This window comes from Vitis vinifera, chromosome 2 (assembly GCF_030704535.1).
Source record: "Vitis vinifera cultivar Pinot Noir 40024 chromosome 2, ASM3070453v1".
In the NCBI taxonomy this organism is placed as follows: domain Eukaryota; kingdom Viridiplantae; phylum Streptophyta; class Magnoliopsida; order Vitales; family Vitaceae; genus Vitis; species Vitis vinifera.
In genome coordinates this window covers 3362090-3378732 of record NC_081806.1, presented here as the reverse complement: position 1 = coordinate 3378732, position 16643 = coordinate 3362090, and the positions used below count along the sequence as shown (strand labels likewise).

Sequence of the window (16643 nt, the reverse complement as noted above, 5' to 3'; positions counted from 1 at the left end):
GAGATATTTTATCTCCTTCTTTTGATTGTTTTATTATTGTGATAACTAGGGTCCATACGGGTATTGTGATTGTCCTATCGATGATTATAATATTTGGTAGGATGCTTGGATTGGTGAAGGAAATTAATTTTATATTATGAATCGTACTAATTTTCTTTGCCCTTTCGGTAATAAAATTAGTGCATCTTGGTTGTGATATTTAATTGGTTGTCCTTACCGCCGTGGAATTTTCAAAATTCCAAGCTGTTGCTAAATTGAGAAATTCTGGAAACTAGCAAATGCATGATTTTGTAGTAACATGCATATTGCTTAATTTGTTATCTTCCAACTACTAGCAATCCTGGTATTACTCTGCAATTGTCTACCATCAAACCTCTTACTGGAATAATTTTGAGGAATGTTTTGAGTCTTTCAATGTGCATATGGCTATGCACATTTTGGACTGGGCTTTGAGAGTTGATAAGCCAAGTAAATTTGAGTTCAGGCACTCCTCAAAAGAATGGGGTTGCAGAAAGGAGGAATCGCACATTGTTGGATATGGTGAGGTGCATGTTGTCTAATTCCTCCTTACTAGAATTTCAGTGGGGTGAAGCCTTAAGGACTGCGACATATATTTTGAATCAAGTGCCCAGTAAGTCTGTGCTTAAGACACCTTATGAGCTATGGTCAGGAAAGAAACCCAGCCTTCACCATTTCCATGTTTGGGGATGTAAGGCTGAGGTTAGGCCATATAATCCACAGTCAAAGAAACCTGATCCTAAAACCATTAGTGGTTTCTTTGTTGGTTATTGCATTGGATCAAGGGGTTCCAGATTCTATTGTCCATCTCATACCACCAGGATCATTGAGTTAGATAGGGTTGCATATTTTGAAGATGTGAGCTCTGTTGATGAAAGATCTAGTGGTATCTGAAGTTTGATAGTATTATCACCTAAAATGGCTTTAAAGAAAATACAGTTGACAGATGCATATATTTGAGGGTCAGTGGGAGTAGTTACATATTTCTTGTTTTATATGTTGATGATATACTGCTCGCATCAAATGATCCTGACTTGTTGATTGAGACAAAGCACATATTGTCAACCCATTTTGACATGAAGGATCTTGGTGAGACTTCTTATGTCTTGGGCATAAAGATTCTTCGTGATAGGGCTAATGGAGTGCTTAAATTGTCTCAAAGAGCTTATATTGAAAAGATATGAAGAGATTCAATATGCACAACTGTAGTTTGATATTGCTTTTGTTGTGGGCATGTTGGGAAGGTAGTTGAGCAATCCTGGGAGTCAACATTGGAAAGCAGCTAAGAAGGTCCTTAGGTATTTGCAAGGAACTAAGGACTTAATGTTGACATATCAGCGCACCAGCTTACTTGATGTAGTTGGGTTTTGTGATGCTGATTTTGCTGGCTGCATAGATGATAAGAAATCCACTTTGGGCTATATTTTTATGATGGCAGGAGGAGCTGTATCTTGGAAAAGTGTCAAGCAGACACTTACAGCATCCTCAACTATGAAGGCAGAGTATGTGGCATGTTATGAGGCTTGTTGTCATGCTATGTGGATGTGGAATTTTGTTTTAGCTTTAGGAGTTGTTGACTCCATTTGTAGACCGCTGAAATTATTTTGTGATAATTCCGCAGCTGTTGCTTTCTCCAAGAACACTAGGAGTATTTCTCGCTCCAAACATATTGATGTAAAGTTCTATTTTGTTAAGGAGAAAGTGGCAGAGTCTCTTATTGATATTGAACACATGTCCACAAAAAGTATGTTGGCGGATCCATTAACAAAAGGCTTACCCATAATTGCGTTTCAGGAACATGTATCTCAAATGGGGTTGTTGGAAGCCTAGGTTGTATTAAGTTAGTGGGAGCCATTTTTTGGTATTGTAATATTATGTTATTGTTGAAAGGATTGCTATTATTGTGCATTTCCCTATGAATCAAGCAATGAAGCATATATGATTGCTTTTGATTATTTATTTATGATGAGATTCTATGGGACATTGATTTATGATTTTGTGTATGTTGTAATGTTTGATTATGTAGTCCAAGTGGGAGATTGTTGGAATTTTTATGTGTGGACTTACATAATCAATTTAATAATGTCATAAATCAGTGTTATTTATTTTTGCATTGTGGTCCATAATGGGACTGGACACATATTGTTGCTTGATTTTTTATGGACTCACCCTAATTCACTTGATTGGCCCATTAAGTCAAGTGGTGGTCCAAATAATGTGTGTGATATATATATATATATAAAGAAGGAGCTCTCTTGTAGGCTTGCTACCTTGCTCTTTCCTCCTTTGGCTGAAAGAGAGCACGCACTCTCATTTTGGACTGAATCTGGGTGTAGAAGGGAAGAACTCATTACCCCGTAATTCTCGCACCATCAAGCACTGGAGGAGCATCCTGAATACCAGAAAAGAGCAAGAAATGGCTTTTCACGGAATTAACCAAGGTGAACGTTTCCGTTTTTGCCGTTCAATGCATGCTTAAATGTCAACATGTGATCCTATGCTGTTTAAATTTTCTTCAGTCCCTTCTCCGGGAATGGGTTCTGGTCATTTGCTAAAATTGGACACCAGATATGATGCGTTCTCTGCACACACTAACCTTAGTGAACTACTCCCTATTGAAGACGTAAATAATTTTACAGTCAGCGATCAAGGAAATGTTGGAGGTGATATTCGTTATCTGATCCTTTATGGGGGCCTGGTGGAGTGACTGGAAATTGATATTTAGCTCACTTTCTTTTATTTTATGATATACTTTCTCTACTTATTATATCAAATAAAGTTAAGCTCTTACTAATCTCTTGATTCCATATATAATATACCCTCTCTTCTTACTAAAAATATATTTTATTTCTATTTTTTTCTTACATAGTAATAATGTTTGATAAAACTAAAAATTAGAGATTAAAAACCTAATTAAATCATATTATAAAAAATAAAAAAATGAAAACCATAAAATAATTCTTGAATGAAATTTTAAAAATTCATTTTATGAAGGAGGGGAATTGAATGGAAATAACAGCGAATTTGCATATGTTTTTATTTATTCTAAATCATATTTTTAAATTATTTATTAGAAATACCAATTGCTTTTATCTATACTATATTTTTATACTATAAAAGCCAAAATAAAAGTTTTGTTGTAACTTTTTTATTTTTTATATTCTTATTTTATTTAAATATTTATCAAATTGTCATTCATCTCTTATTACACAAACCAATAAGAATAACATATATATATATATAATTTAATTGAGAATCAAGTGCAACCGTTTTCTCTACTTTATGGATGAGAGACAGTAGACCCCATTTATCCACTCTTCAATATACAAACAATATATGTACAAACCTACGTCCCATTTTGTTTAAGTTTATTGAAATGTCAAAATGCAAAGATAAAGATGAATTCTATAATGATTTTGCTTCAAATTTTTATTCCATATTCAATTTTCAGTATTTATTATTATTTTTTAAATTAAGATGAGTTTTTTTTTAAAATTATAATGGATTTTTTATTTAATGTTTTTTTATTAATTTTTATTATTAATAATTAAGATGAATTAAAATTAGTTTATTTAATAAAAAATTCAGTTTGAAAAATATTTTTATTCCATATTTACATCTTTTATTATTTGATGTTGAAATTATTTGATAATTTTACTTAATAATATTTTTAATAAAAAAATTAAATAAAATTATTTTTATTTCATGTTACATTTTTATGGTAATTCATTAGTAGTATTTATTAAACTTAATTTGTAATTAATCAATGTAAAATTATTTGTAAATAATTTAAATCAAACAAATTTAAATTCACTCACTAATTACCTATTCAAATGTTCTCATCCCATTAATTCTATATATCGACAATCACCTTCACGTGTATTATCTCTCTCATCCCATTAATCCTATATATCGACAATCACCTATCTACATACATCTTCACGTACATCACGTGCTTTTTCCTAACATAATAAAAATAATAATCATCATCACAATATTATTGTTATAATAATAATGTTATTTTTAACTACATGGTAAAAGTGTCTTCAAAACAGTAAATAAGGCATAGGAAGGTTAAATGGTAATTCCATAAATAGACAAAAGTGACTATGATTGGCATCATGAGGATGGTCAAATTTTCAAATTTTCTTTTGGGTAGTTTGGATATTATTGTACAATGTATAAAAATAATGCACGAGGAGTGATTGCATAAATAGAAAAACGAGCTATGATTGGCATGGTGAGGATGGTCAATTTTTCAAAATTTCTTTTAGGTGGTTCATAGATTGAATAATAGTGCACCCACGTGTAAATTAATGGTCTCATGTGGAGCCTTTTTTTTTTTTTCATAATTTCCACAAAATATTATATTCATGCTGTGTTAATTTTATATAAGAAAGCTTTTTTCATTTTTTTTTATATGGAATTTAACGTTTTGAAATAATAGAGGCAATTTGATTATTAGTGAGGGTGGCAATGGTAGGAAAGTTTTTGCCAACCTTATCGGAATCCCAAATTATTCTATTTCCATGCCCTAAATATGTATGGTGTATATATTTAGCCCTATGAATATCTAGATTTAATGCAACAAAAAAGAATAGTTTCAAAAACCATATTAGAATAAAGATCTAAAGAAAAAATACTTATGCTTATATTTAAATGTTTCCAAATCAATTTTTTTACGGTGGAGAACATGCTAGAAACACCAAAGAATCTCTTCTCATGCTGTTAACCATGTACGTGTCTCGTGAGATTCTCATGTACATGTTTTTATAATAAAAACCAAATTCTAAATCAAATCGGTGATCAAATTCTAAAACAAACCTCGGGTGAAAATTGTGGTTATTTGATAAAAAGTGATATATAGATTGTTGGTAGAAATCCACTCAATCATATATATTTTCCTTTTTTTTTTTTGGCATTTAGTAAAATAATTCTATCAATTTATTTTCTCATTTTCTTCATAATTGAGTAATATTCGATAATAGTTTTATTTTATACTAATAGTCTTCACAATTGACTTATTCAAACGCTTAAATTCTTCTAATTTCAAATATTCATCTTCAGATAATGTCCATTATCCTTCGGCCTCCTTATCGAAGAAAAATAGGTTACAAACCAGCAAAACCGGTTTATATTACTAGTAACATATTTATTAGATTAAATTAAGAGATAATATATATAAAACAACTAAATGGAAAAAATACTAAAATAGTGATTCATGCTCATTGCTTCAAAAAGTTAAAATTCTATTTGAAAGTTTAAATCTTGTACACTTGCATACGATACCAAAAATATCAAAATATTCCCTATATTTTTTAAATAATTTTAAACACTTTATGAAAACCTCCTATAATTACATCAAATTATTTTTTAGAATAAATTGAGGATATATTTTAAATAGGGAAAGCATTCATTTATTTTAATTTTTAAAAAAGAAAAAATATGACAAATATAAAAACTGAATGTATGACTTTAAAATTTAAAATAATTTTTTTTCTCGTTTTAAATTTATTTATTTTTTCAAATAGACTTTAAAAAAAATAATATTTATTGTTATACTAAAATTCCATTTTTTATTTTTTATACAAATGAATTGAATAGTAACTTTTTTTTTTTCAAATTATAAAATTAAGATTTTGTCATGTCATCAAAATAAGATATTTTAAATGGAGAATGAAGTATTTTGGAAAATAACTTATGAATTAATATGAAAATTTGTATATATATATATATATCAAAATTTTCACCTTTTTTTTCCAAATAGGGTAATATTTTTTATTTTTATTTTTTATAACCATGGATGTCCGGACCAGATTACGCGCACCTCGACTAACCGTGGATTTTGACTTACCTTTTAATCAAATAACCCTATATTTTTAAAACTATTTTGATATTACCCTATTTGGTTTTATTTGATTAAAAGGTAAGTCAAAATCCAATTTTTGAAATTTAATTCTTTTATCATTTTTGTTTTATTTGATAAAATTACTTTTTTTATTTTCTTATAAAAATAATATTTTACTTGAAAATATACTTGTAAATATTTAAAATAGTAAAAAGTATTTATATCAAAAATATTTTTTTTAAAAATATATATAAAAGACGGATTACAGATTATTTCATCCTATTTAACCAAATATTTCAAAAACATATTATGACAAAATCATAAACATCCAAAAAACAAAAAAAATAGTAACCCAAACCGACTTATCAAATTGTAGACTCCCAAAACGCCGCGTTTTGACTAGTGACTTCCCTGTGTGTGGAGGTTGTGCTCAACTGTGTGAGAGAGAAAGACATTTGTTCGTCGGAGGACAGCGTATTTTTCCGGCGATATCATGGTTGAGAATTCGCCGGACTGGATTCCAGAGGGATGGACGGTACAAGTCAAACTGGCAAAGAATGGCCGGAACGTTAAGGTGAGATTACTCTATTCGATGCTTTTATTTATTTATTTATTTATTTTTAAGTGAAATCTGTTTGGTTGATTGGAAAGTGAGGGAAAGGAAAGAAATAATGTTTATAGATTACAATATCTTTTTTATTTTTTATTTTTCATACGTTTTCTCAGTTGCTGAACGGAGAACGTAGCTTTAGGGCTTTGGTTAGTTATCTTTGGTCTGAATGTTGAAGCTGAAACTTTATGGCCTCTGAAGTGGCAATGGTAGATGGAACAACTAATTTTACAAATATTAGAGGAATTGACTACTGTCATTCAATGTTCGCGGTTTTTGTGATTGATTTGTTACAGTTCGCTGATTTATGAATTAACTCATGCCATTACCCTTTATGTAATTTTGTCTTTTCACTGGTTTTCAAACCCTACCATTCATGTGTCTTGGCTTGTGGGAAGAAAGGATGATTTGATTGTAGAAAGTTTGAGTCAGTATTAATCAATCTGGTATTTATGCTACTATTCTTGGATAATTACTGTTTCTGGATGACGGAAATGGGAGCCGTATCTGAAAACTAATCTAAATGGTGTTAACTTGCATCTTAAATATCTCATTGGTTTTTTACATTTTATTTTTGGCAATGCCATGGAGATTTCCATAGAACACTCATAAATCCATATTGCCTTTCATTTGGATGATTGAATACTGTTGGCAGATGGAGAAAACAAACAACTTTGTTGGATGACAACCTTAAAAGAAAGTTTGAATGGAGGTTATAGTGAGTTAACTTGAATGTGGCAATGTTTTAAGGGTTGGATGATATTGCAACGGAACAATGATATTTGGGAAAGAATGTTAGATGCAATAAATTAGAAAGTTGTCCATTTATTTCATTTGGGGTGTTGGAATTTGTTTTGACATTTTGGATGATCCTAATGTTAATGAATGATGGAAAATTTTGTTTTACCAAGTAATTTTAATTCAATTACTTAGGTGTTGTTGGAATGTAGTTTTTGTTTTTTGTTTCTAAAAACAGAAAATGTTACTATGTTTTATAAAAAATGCAAGAACTCATTGAAACTTACCTTCAAAAGATAATGACTTCTAAAAATTCAAAGGATAATGATTTCTAAAAATTGTTTAAAAACATTGAAGTATCAAAAAAATTTCACATTTTCAAATTTTAAAAATTTTAAACAAAAGATAAGTAACAATAGAAAATGGGAAGTGTATCCAAATGTGCACTTAATATTTATATTGTCAAATACACCATCAACCAATGGCAGTCCACTTGTACAATTTCCCCAATGAAAACTAAGTTTATACAAATATTAAAGAGATTTGGAAACATTCAATTTTTTATTTAGTTCAAAATTGGAATATGTGAAAATCCAATTGTAGAAGTTTTTTGGATAGGCATGTATACCACATTTTGCTAGAGCAGTCACATGGAATGAGTTCTCTTTTGAAACTGTTTGGCTAAAAATGTAAAAAAATGGCAATATTTAACAAAAAAATATGTGGCGGTACTCTCAAGGGATCCTCTGGAACTTTATGGTGTCTGATCAGTTTTTTGTATCATTACAATGTGATTTTCTTTTTTTCCTTTTTCTGTTTTTTTGTTTATAGGAAAACAAACCAGAATGCATTAAGAAGTGTCTGTTTCTAGATCATAAAGTTAAACCATGTCAAACACGTTGAATCGTTACAGTGTGATCGAGGTGATTTTAAGTTAATGATCTAGAAATAGAGGTTTGCTCATCTTGTACAGCTGGTACACCTCTATACCAAACAGGTAAATCTCCTCAGTCATCTGGAAAGCTTTTTCATCTTAAAGAGAATAATTTTTTTATTAATTTCATTATATAGTTCGCAACTTCACCATTCTTTTCATGTTGAAGCAATTTTTTTTAATATTATTTTCATTTTGATTTAATTAATTAAGTTAACTTAATTTGATATTTTTTTACATCTAGTTAGAAATGCATGTTTCCTTAGTAAGAAAGTGAGTGGTAAGAGTAGTGTGAAGGATTATGATCAAAGAAACTATTACCAAACTGGAAAACATGGTAGTTTGCTGGCAGAGCTGCTACATACTCATCATACTTGGCTCTTGCAGTATTACTTTAATTCAAAAACTGGGCAAAAGTTCTTTTCCAAGAATGACATCATCCGCTATGTTAAAAGGGGAAGCATTCATTGTGATACTTCTCAACCAATCAATATGCTTAATAAAAGGCGTTCACAAAACAAAATAATGCCAGTGAGTTTGGAGTTTGAAGATTCTGTACTTCTTTGGCTCTTTCTTTACTCGTTTTGTTTCTAATTTTTTATTTGATTGATTATTATTATTCACAGCTTGGAATTAAAACAAAAAAATTCCCTGACTGGTTACCTAATGGCTGGATCCTCGAGTTGAAAACTCAACGGAGTGGTTCATGTGTTGGTAAACAATACAAGGTATTAAGCTTCATAATATTGAGGGATTATGTAACTATACTTGTTTCTTTTTTATTGGCAAACAAAAGATATATTAAAATTGCTTAACAAAAGGAAGGCACATCCTCTGTCCATAGGGGGAATACAAGAGGCAGCAAGAGAGAAAACTGGAGCCATTTGTCATACCTTCCTCTGATGTTTGTCCAGTCCCTGAATCTTCCATCATAACAGGACTGCAACCAAAACATAGTCAATAACATGTCCCACAATTGTCTGATTTGGCAATTCTATTACAGTGGATAAGAATGTGATATCTGATTCTTCTTTAACAATACAAAAACTAAATCTGGTACCCCACATTTCTTGTGCAGGGAATAGCTCTGCATTCATGGTGTATAAAGAATTACGGAGATTTCACTTGGAATCCCCCCTTCTTTTTCTCTGTTCACACAAACTATCCTCTCCTTCTGCCTATGAGCCACGGAAACTGATCCTCAACCTGATCAGAATAAAGATTTTCCCATTATCTTCTACAGAATCCCACACTGAAAGTCTCTCTAACCTCGGGTGTGCACCAACCCAATTCAACTCTTCAAACTTGCCTTGCATGATCTTCCTCTGTCTCTGTCATAAGCAAATATCCACATTCATTTCCCAAGCAGTATTTAGAGCATCCGACTGATTCCCAGCCCTCCAAGCTTTTTATCATTGCATCTGGCTATCCAATTCACCAGTTGCACCTTATTCTCCTCTAAATGACTCTTCCTCTAAAATATCTCTTTGTATCTTTTCTAATATGATTCACACTTTCCTGGAAATAAAAAATTAGGACATGAACTATACTAGAAAGCTTGATAGCATGCTCTTAATGATGACAAGTATTGCTTCTTTCAAAAGGTTAATCTCCTTCCAACCTCTACCAAGTCCCACACTGCACAAAATTTGTGAGTCACGCCCAAAGGAAAGCCCAAGTGCGTGGTAGGAAGGCTCCCAACTTTGCAACTGAAGTAGGAGATGAATCTCTTCATCCTCTGTACCTCTCTCTCTCTCTCTCTTTATATATATATGTAAAAGCAATTATATTAATAGTGCCTAAAGAAGGGTGCATAAAAGTAGACTCCACCCTCTGTACCTCACTAACAGGAATGATCCCACTTTTCTGCAAATTAATTTCAAGCTTGAAATGAGATCAAAACATAGCAGCATCAATTGCCAAAGTCTCCACTAGCCTACCTAAAAAGTAAAGTGTTGTTTGCAGACAAAACTTTCATTCCTTTTCTTCTCTGCCACCCACCTTATTCTGTGACTATATTTACTGTTTCCAACACATCTCTCATTGTTGGGATTTACCTGACCACAAATAAATATATTTAAGCTTCATGACCCTTCAGGAACTTTTCTTTTCATTTATAAACGTTTTGCTTACTATTCTAATGTGAGTGTCTCTTCTTGCAGTGTTATCTTGATCCATCAACTGGATACAGATTCTATTCCAAGCCAGATGTGTTCCGATATCTCAAAACCATAAAGCACAATAGTTGCACATCAAGACAGAAGAAAGTTGGACCTGGCATGCCTTCTTTAGGCAAGGTTTGTTCCACAATATATGCAAAGCTATGAATCAATATCCTTGTTTTTGGTAGGTACATATTGAATCGATATCTTATTCTTAACTGGCATGCTCATTCTACTCAGGTTTAAAAATATCTGTACTCTGTATGATGCTGTTTATTTCATAAGAAATTATTACAGGCCTTTTTGATAAAAAAATCAGAACTCATCAGAATGACAGCCAAGAAAGAAAGACTGAATTAAGAACAATGGGACCTGAATATCTCAATACGTGACAGGCAACACCTTGACAAAAGAATTACCTCAGAAATGAGGTAAGCAGTAGCAAACTAAAATTCTAAACTTCAGCCTCTAAAAATCCTGTTGAGGAGCAAATTTGATATTCCTTTGAATTTTCACAATTCCATTCCACTAACTTTGAAAGTTGCAAATATGATCAACTACAGAAATGCTTGACAGTATTGGAGAAATATTTTTGTCCACCTATTGATGTCCTGTCATTTTGAATGCCATTGAGGACCGGAGGCATTTAAAGAGTTGGTTTTGAAAGCTGTCTTCCTTATCTCATCTGAAAATGGCCTATCATGAAGTGTTTGCTCATATGATAAAATGTTTTTCCCATTCTTAATAAGCTCATCACTTCTCTCCAACTTTTAGACATGCATAAAACAATCAGTCACTCTGGATTTGCACTGCATGCAAGATCTGCTACTGCACAGCTCTCGTTTGAACAACTAATTCAATCTTTGCCCTTCTAATCAAACTTGCAGTTTGAAACAATTTGTTACTACTGCAGGCCATCATGATCTGAATTTATTTTATTACTACAGCAGGCCATCATGATCTGAATTTTATTTTATTACTACAGCAGGCCATCATGATCTGAATCTTTTTTCTGGTCTTTAAAGATTTTTCTGGACTTGAATATTTCAAATTCAGCATCTTGTGCTCTTCCCTGATTTCAGTCATTAATGCATTTGAGTTGAGAGTTCATCCTGCAGAGAACCTGAGTAATTGCTGAAGCTGCCTTATTATATCCTTATTGTGGAAAAATTCTATGTGAGGTGGCCCCACTGCAGAACTCATCTCACTTCTCTCAGTAATCCCTTTATGCCAGGCATGCTTTTACTACATAGCTCTCAAATGCCCAGGATATTTTCTTCTAGGCCATCCTAGGGTTGTATCAGGGATTAGAACACAAGTATAATGCCCTCCTGCCTCAGTGAAATCTTCACCAAAGCCTTTATTGTATCTTAGTCTGCAACTGAAGAAAAAAGAGGTGTTTCTTTGGTATTACTTTTACAGATTTAATTTCCTTCTGTTTGTTATAATTAGTAGCAATTTACTGTTAAAGGAAGTAACCAGAAAAAATGATGTGCTTAGAAAAACAAGGGAAAAGAATGACCAATGCTTCATAAAATTTGAAGATGCTTTAACCACTCTTCAAATCTTATGACAAAGGCTTGATCCAAATGGCAAGCCATTGGAATGGGAATGGGGGAGTTCCAGGTTTGGTTCTGTAATATCCAAGAAAAGAGAAAAAGAAAAGACAAAGCAACAAAGGAAAAAGAAAAGAAAAGAAAAAAAAAAACAATTACCCATCAGAAAAATTGAGGATGCTCCAGTCTTTTGAAACCTGGCTCAGTGGACAAGAGTTTTGGGGGAGCCCAAAAAGAACAAAAAGGGAAAAAAAAGAAAAAGGCATATCAAAACAAGAAATGGAATATGCTTTAATTGAATTTCAGTTCCTGACATAATACTTCTCTAGAAATTCTTATTTAACTGCATTCTTATTGCGGCATTATGATGATCATCCAACCATGTGCATATTTAACTCAAACAAAAATGTGCTGCTATTGCATAACTGGAAAGTGCATACATTGCACAACCAAACAGAAGAAACTAGGTATAGGTGTGCACACTGCAAGGAATGTTTGCTCCAGACAGATTCATGGTGTTCTTTTATTACATTCATAGTTATGAACTTTGTGTGACTACGTTTTCTTAATCAGTTACTTAGCTCTGATCTTTCAAGTTGTATCTAGGTTGTAATTGAAAGGTCTACAGCGGATGGGTTACCAGCAGGGTGGATAAAGGAAATCAAAATTAGAATGAATGAAAATGGAATCCGAAGAGACCCGGTACTAATTTTTTATCTAGTTTGTGCCTCTTGCGTGCCTGCATGTCTTCAAATGTCCTACTTTGCCTGAATTATTATTTTTCAACTATTTATAGTTAAATTTTCATTTCTATACCCAAAGATTTTCAGATCTGGATCTTTTAATGAACTTGGATTGATACTTAATTGCTAATTTGCTACAGTATTATACGGATCCTGTGAGTGGGTATGTTTTCCGATCCAGAAAAGATGTCTTTCGCTATCTAAAAACTGGAGAGATTAGTAGGCATGCATTCAAACCAAAGAATAAGTGCATCAATGTTCCGGAATTGCCAAATGATGAGATCTCTGTAAGTTTACATGTTGCTAAGCACCTGAACTTATTAGAGTTCTCTTGCTGTTTTACTTAGGCATCCTGTTTTGATATTGTCATTAAGGTGTAAGATATTCATAATGGAAGTATGAAGTATTGAGTTGGAAAATACTGTGCTGACCTATGCTTTTACCAACTTATTTTACTAGACAGTTGACCCATGTCATCACATCAGTGCTGCATGAATATGTGCCCCCCTATGCCAAAATGGAATGTCATGTTACCATGTTGGTGATGCCATATCAGCTGTCACATTAGGTGCCTTTGAGAATGTTCAGAGAAAAAACATGCACATTAGATGGTTAAAACTGATTCAGTGAAGAGAGATCTTGCAACTACCAAATAAGCTAGAGTATGCTGAGAGAAGATCAAGTATTTAAATATCTAGAAATTACCACAGTTCTTACTAATTGCATTTTATTTTGAAGTTAATAAAATTGGGATATGTTATCTCACGAATTTTAAAAATTGTTTATTACTTAAACAATCTTTCTTGCATCTTATCTTTTACTTTTATTAGTTCATTCAACACTGCTACAAGGTCATTTCAAGCATGCTATTTGAAAATAGACCATTGGGTGACTACTTTTCCTCCACAAGGACCACAACTTATTCCTAGAGGTTCCTTTCACGAATCTTGTGAAAACTGATGGGCCTTACTCAAGCTTGATGCATCATCTGTTTCAAATTACTATTTTACTTTGGCAAGTCATCTCAGCAACCAATATTGCTTGGACTACTTCTCTATTATAAATTATAAAGTATTACATTTTTTTTAAACTTTTGGAGAACATGTTTCTGTTATTAGCCACCACCTGGAGCTAAAAGGCAGAAATTAATGCACCAGAAAACCAGGCGACGCCTTTTCTCAGGTTTGGTCAATAAATAACTAATTTTAAGTTGTGATCACGTCACAAGAAGTCGATTTTATAATGAAACTCTTATTCTGTTTGTTTGTGCGTGCATTGCAGCAACTGCTTCTGCAGATACAGGAAGTTCTGAAATGAGCAACTTATCCTTGCCAGAAAATCAGGGCTCAAGGCAAACCAAGCAGCTATTTTCTAAACCTAAGTTTGCTTTGGAGCCCCCAACTGAAACTCTCCAAGAGAAGCTTCTGGTGGAGAATGAAAAATATGCCGAATCTAAGAAAAGCTCTGGTAGGAGGAATTCAGATCTGCAAAAGGACAAAGGTTCCAAGAGAAAATCAAAAAACAAAGACTGTAACTTGCCTTGCCGTTCATCAAAACGGCTTGCTGGGCTCAAACCCGACCTGGTAGGCAACTCAGGATCCAGCGAACAGGCTCTTGCAGTTGCAGATAAGATCTCTGGTAAAAGTGAAGTAATTCCAGCTCTAGGTGTGGTAATGGGCAGTTTGGACAATACGGCATGCTGTCAACTTGAGGTTGTCCTAGAAGCAGAGCCTGGACATCATGCTTCCAGAGCCATAGAAGCTCCATCAGATGTAGAGCAATCAAAGAAAGACAATAGGCATCTTGAAGATGAAGCTGTTCAAGAAGAGGAAGCTGGGAAACTGGAGACAGGGAAAAAGACTGGTGATGAGCCGGAGCTGCCACCAATGGACTTCCCTTTTATGGATGTCTGGTCAGATCCATGCCTAGAATTTGCGTTCAAAACTCTCACGGGTGCTATACCCATAGAAGATAATCTGGAAATTGAGGGTTACTTTCAGCAACAAATTGACTCTTCTCACACCCAGAACAGTAGCCTGACACTGCCAGATTTTGGTTTACCAAGTTCCCAGTTTGATGCACAAGAAAAATCTGTACCCAGACAGCACTTTGCTTCAAAACCATCAGTTTTGCCCAAGGAAATGTAAGCTTGCCCGGTTGCAGTGGAATCAGTCATGGACAATGTAGCCTGGAGGGGAACAAGGAATATCCTTCCAGGGTAAACTAGTTGGGGGGAGGAGGCTTAGCTTTTCCACTAGAAGCAATGCTAACCATATAACTTTTTGAGCCAAATATCAACTTTTAGATGAAACACTGCTTGCTATAAACGCTCAGTATCTTAGGTTTCTTTCTGTTTTGTGTCAAGATGACATGGTAGAACAGTGCCTCTATACTTTTTGGCCACTTTTTTGATTTGTACAAAAGAAAAATGGCAATTAATGCTATCTGACTCTGAAATCTGTTCATAGAATTCAACTATGAGACTTCACATGGTGAACAGTAAGCATTCTGGGTATTTACAACTGTCTGTACACATGGCTAGGGCATCGAGCGGATTGGCACCACTGTTTGTGTTACACTGCCAGTCAAGTTACAGGCTTCCATGAAAGACACTTCCTACAACTGACATGGGTGGAAGACTTGAGAGTTCTTCTTTCAGATATGCACTAGAGGTGGTCCTTTTTTCTTCGCTCTTTTGGGTTATTTATCGAGTGGAGACAGGTAGTGTATTCATTGCCACTGCTGATCTTCCTTGCATTTATAAAAAAGCAAATAAATAGCAAAGAATTATGCTGAAAATTACCTAATAGTTATTTCCTCCTTCAAGGCATTTTCCTCTTTGTTTCTTTTCTTTCCCTCCTTTTTGACATCTAAACCAAAAGCCAAAAGACGCTTTGCCGTTGCAACAAGATGGCATACACTCTCCTCAAATCCAAAATCAACCCCATGGTTTTTTCCAAGAATCAATCAATAACTGCATTTCCCACCAACCTTCTCAATCTGGACTGCTGACTCAAATCGACTTTCTTTGTTTTGATAACAACGAAACCTCAGTCCACCATAAAAATCCCAAAAATAATTCTTAAAAAAAAATAAAAAATTCTAATAGAAGATGTGTGTGCCTCATCTTGCATTTGAAAGCATATGCAAACGTCATGTGACAAGCAAGTCAAAAGAGAAGGTTCATGAGGTCCACATTGATCAGCTTTGGCAATAGGAAAAATCTATAATGCCTCCGGAGGTATCGTGCCTCCATTTGATTTGGCTCATTGGATGAAAAAGGTTTAATCTTAGCCGTCCAAATGAAAATTGAAAAAAAAATAAAATAAAAATCCGGGCTGAAACCGAGTACCTGGAGAGCGGCCTCCCCCTCCAGTACGAGTGCAAAATTCTTCCTGTACGAGTGTCATCTTCCCGATTTCCCTCTCTCTTCTCCGTATCCTCCTCTGTTGTCCATATTTCATTTTCATATTTCGAGTGTTTATCGGTGTTTTCAAGTTAGGCGTGTGATAATCAAGAGTCTGATATTCTCGCCTTCCCCTCTCCTCTTCATATACCTCATTTTCTTCATATTTGATCTTTAGTTTAGGAGTTGTAAGGTGGTGTTTTTAAGTTTTAAATTCTTTTGTTTAAAGACCCGAATTGAAGACGTAGCTAAAAGAAGAAGAAGACGACTTGAAGTATGAAGAAAAAGAAAGTTGAAACCAACATAATTTTTTGTTAATCAAAAGGCGGTTGTGTTGTAATTATTTGAGTAGTTCTATATTAAGAAAAAAAAATGTGATTATTGATGATGTGTTTTACAAAATTGTATCGATCATATTTCGTGTTTTTTGTTAGATTTATGAATTGATCACATTAATGAAAAATAATGTGTTTATATTCATAATTGAACATTGAAAATAATTTATATGCTAATTTTGTCACCATTGAAAATGTAAAGAGATTTAGGGAGGATTTTGGAGTGGTAATGATATTTGTATTTTATTTGTGTTTGATTGATTGTAAATTAGTAATATGAATTTTTTTGAAAT

The 16643-nt window shown here is 33.3% G+C and overlaps 1 protein-coding gene across 4 annotated transcripts; it reads left to right on the top strand.

Moving 5' to 3' along the window:
• The first annotated feature begins 6203 nt into the window (after positions 1–6203).
• Positions 6204–15084, top strand: LOC100263341 (methyl-CpG-binding domain-containing protein 13). Of its 4 annotated transcripts, XM_010662761.3 has the most exons (9): positions 6240–6440; positions 8046–8211; positions 8536–8679; positions 8775–8876; positions 10311–10445; positions 12473–12568; positions 12750–12896; positions 13728–13791; positions 13891–15084. In XM_010662761.3, the coding sequence occupies exons 3-9, from the start codon at positions 8641–8643 to the stop codon at positions 14754–14756; spliced, it is 1449 nt and encodes a 482-aa protein (XP_010661063.1). In that variant the 5' UTR covers positions 6240–6440; positions 8046–8211; positions 8536–8640; the 3' UTR covers positions 14757–15084. The 4 variants fall into 4 exon arrangements, with proteins under 4 accessions (XP_002276814.3, XP_010661055.1, XP_010661051.1 ...); XM_010662749.3 differs by lacking the exon at positions 8046–8211 and having other exon boundaries at positions 6239–6440; XM_010662753.3 differs by lacking the exons at positions 8046–8211; positions 8536–8679 and having other exon boundaries at positions 6221–6440.
• Positions 15085–16643: the final 1559 nt, after the last annotated feature.

Excerpts from the sequence above, each read along its gene's own strand:
- LOC100263341 (XM_010662749.3), top strand. The coding sequence starts at position 6,360 with ATGGTTGAGAATTCGCCGGACTGGATTCCAGAGGGATGGACGGTACAA. Across the intron at positions 6,441-8,535 it reads AGAATGGCCGGAACGTTAAG|TATTACTTTAATTCAAAAAC; the intron begins GTGAGATTACTC and ends TGGCTCTTGCAG. Across the intron at positions 10,446-12,472 it reads GCATGCCTTCTTTAGGCAAG|GTTGTAATTGAAAGGTCTAC; the intron begins GTTTGTTCCACA and ends AGTTGTATCTAG.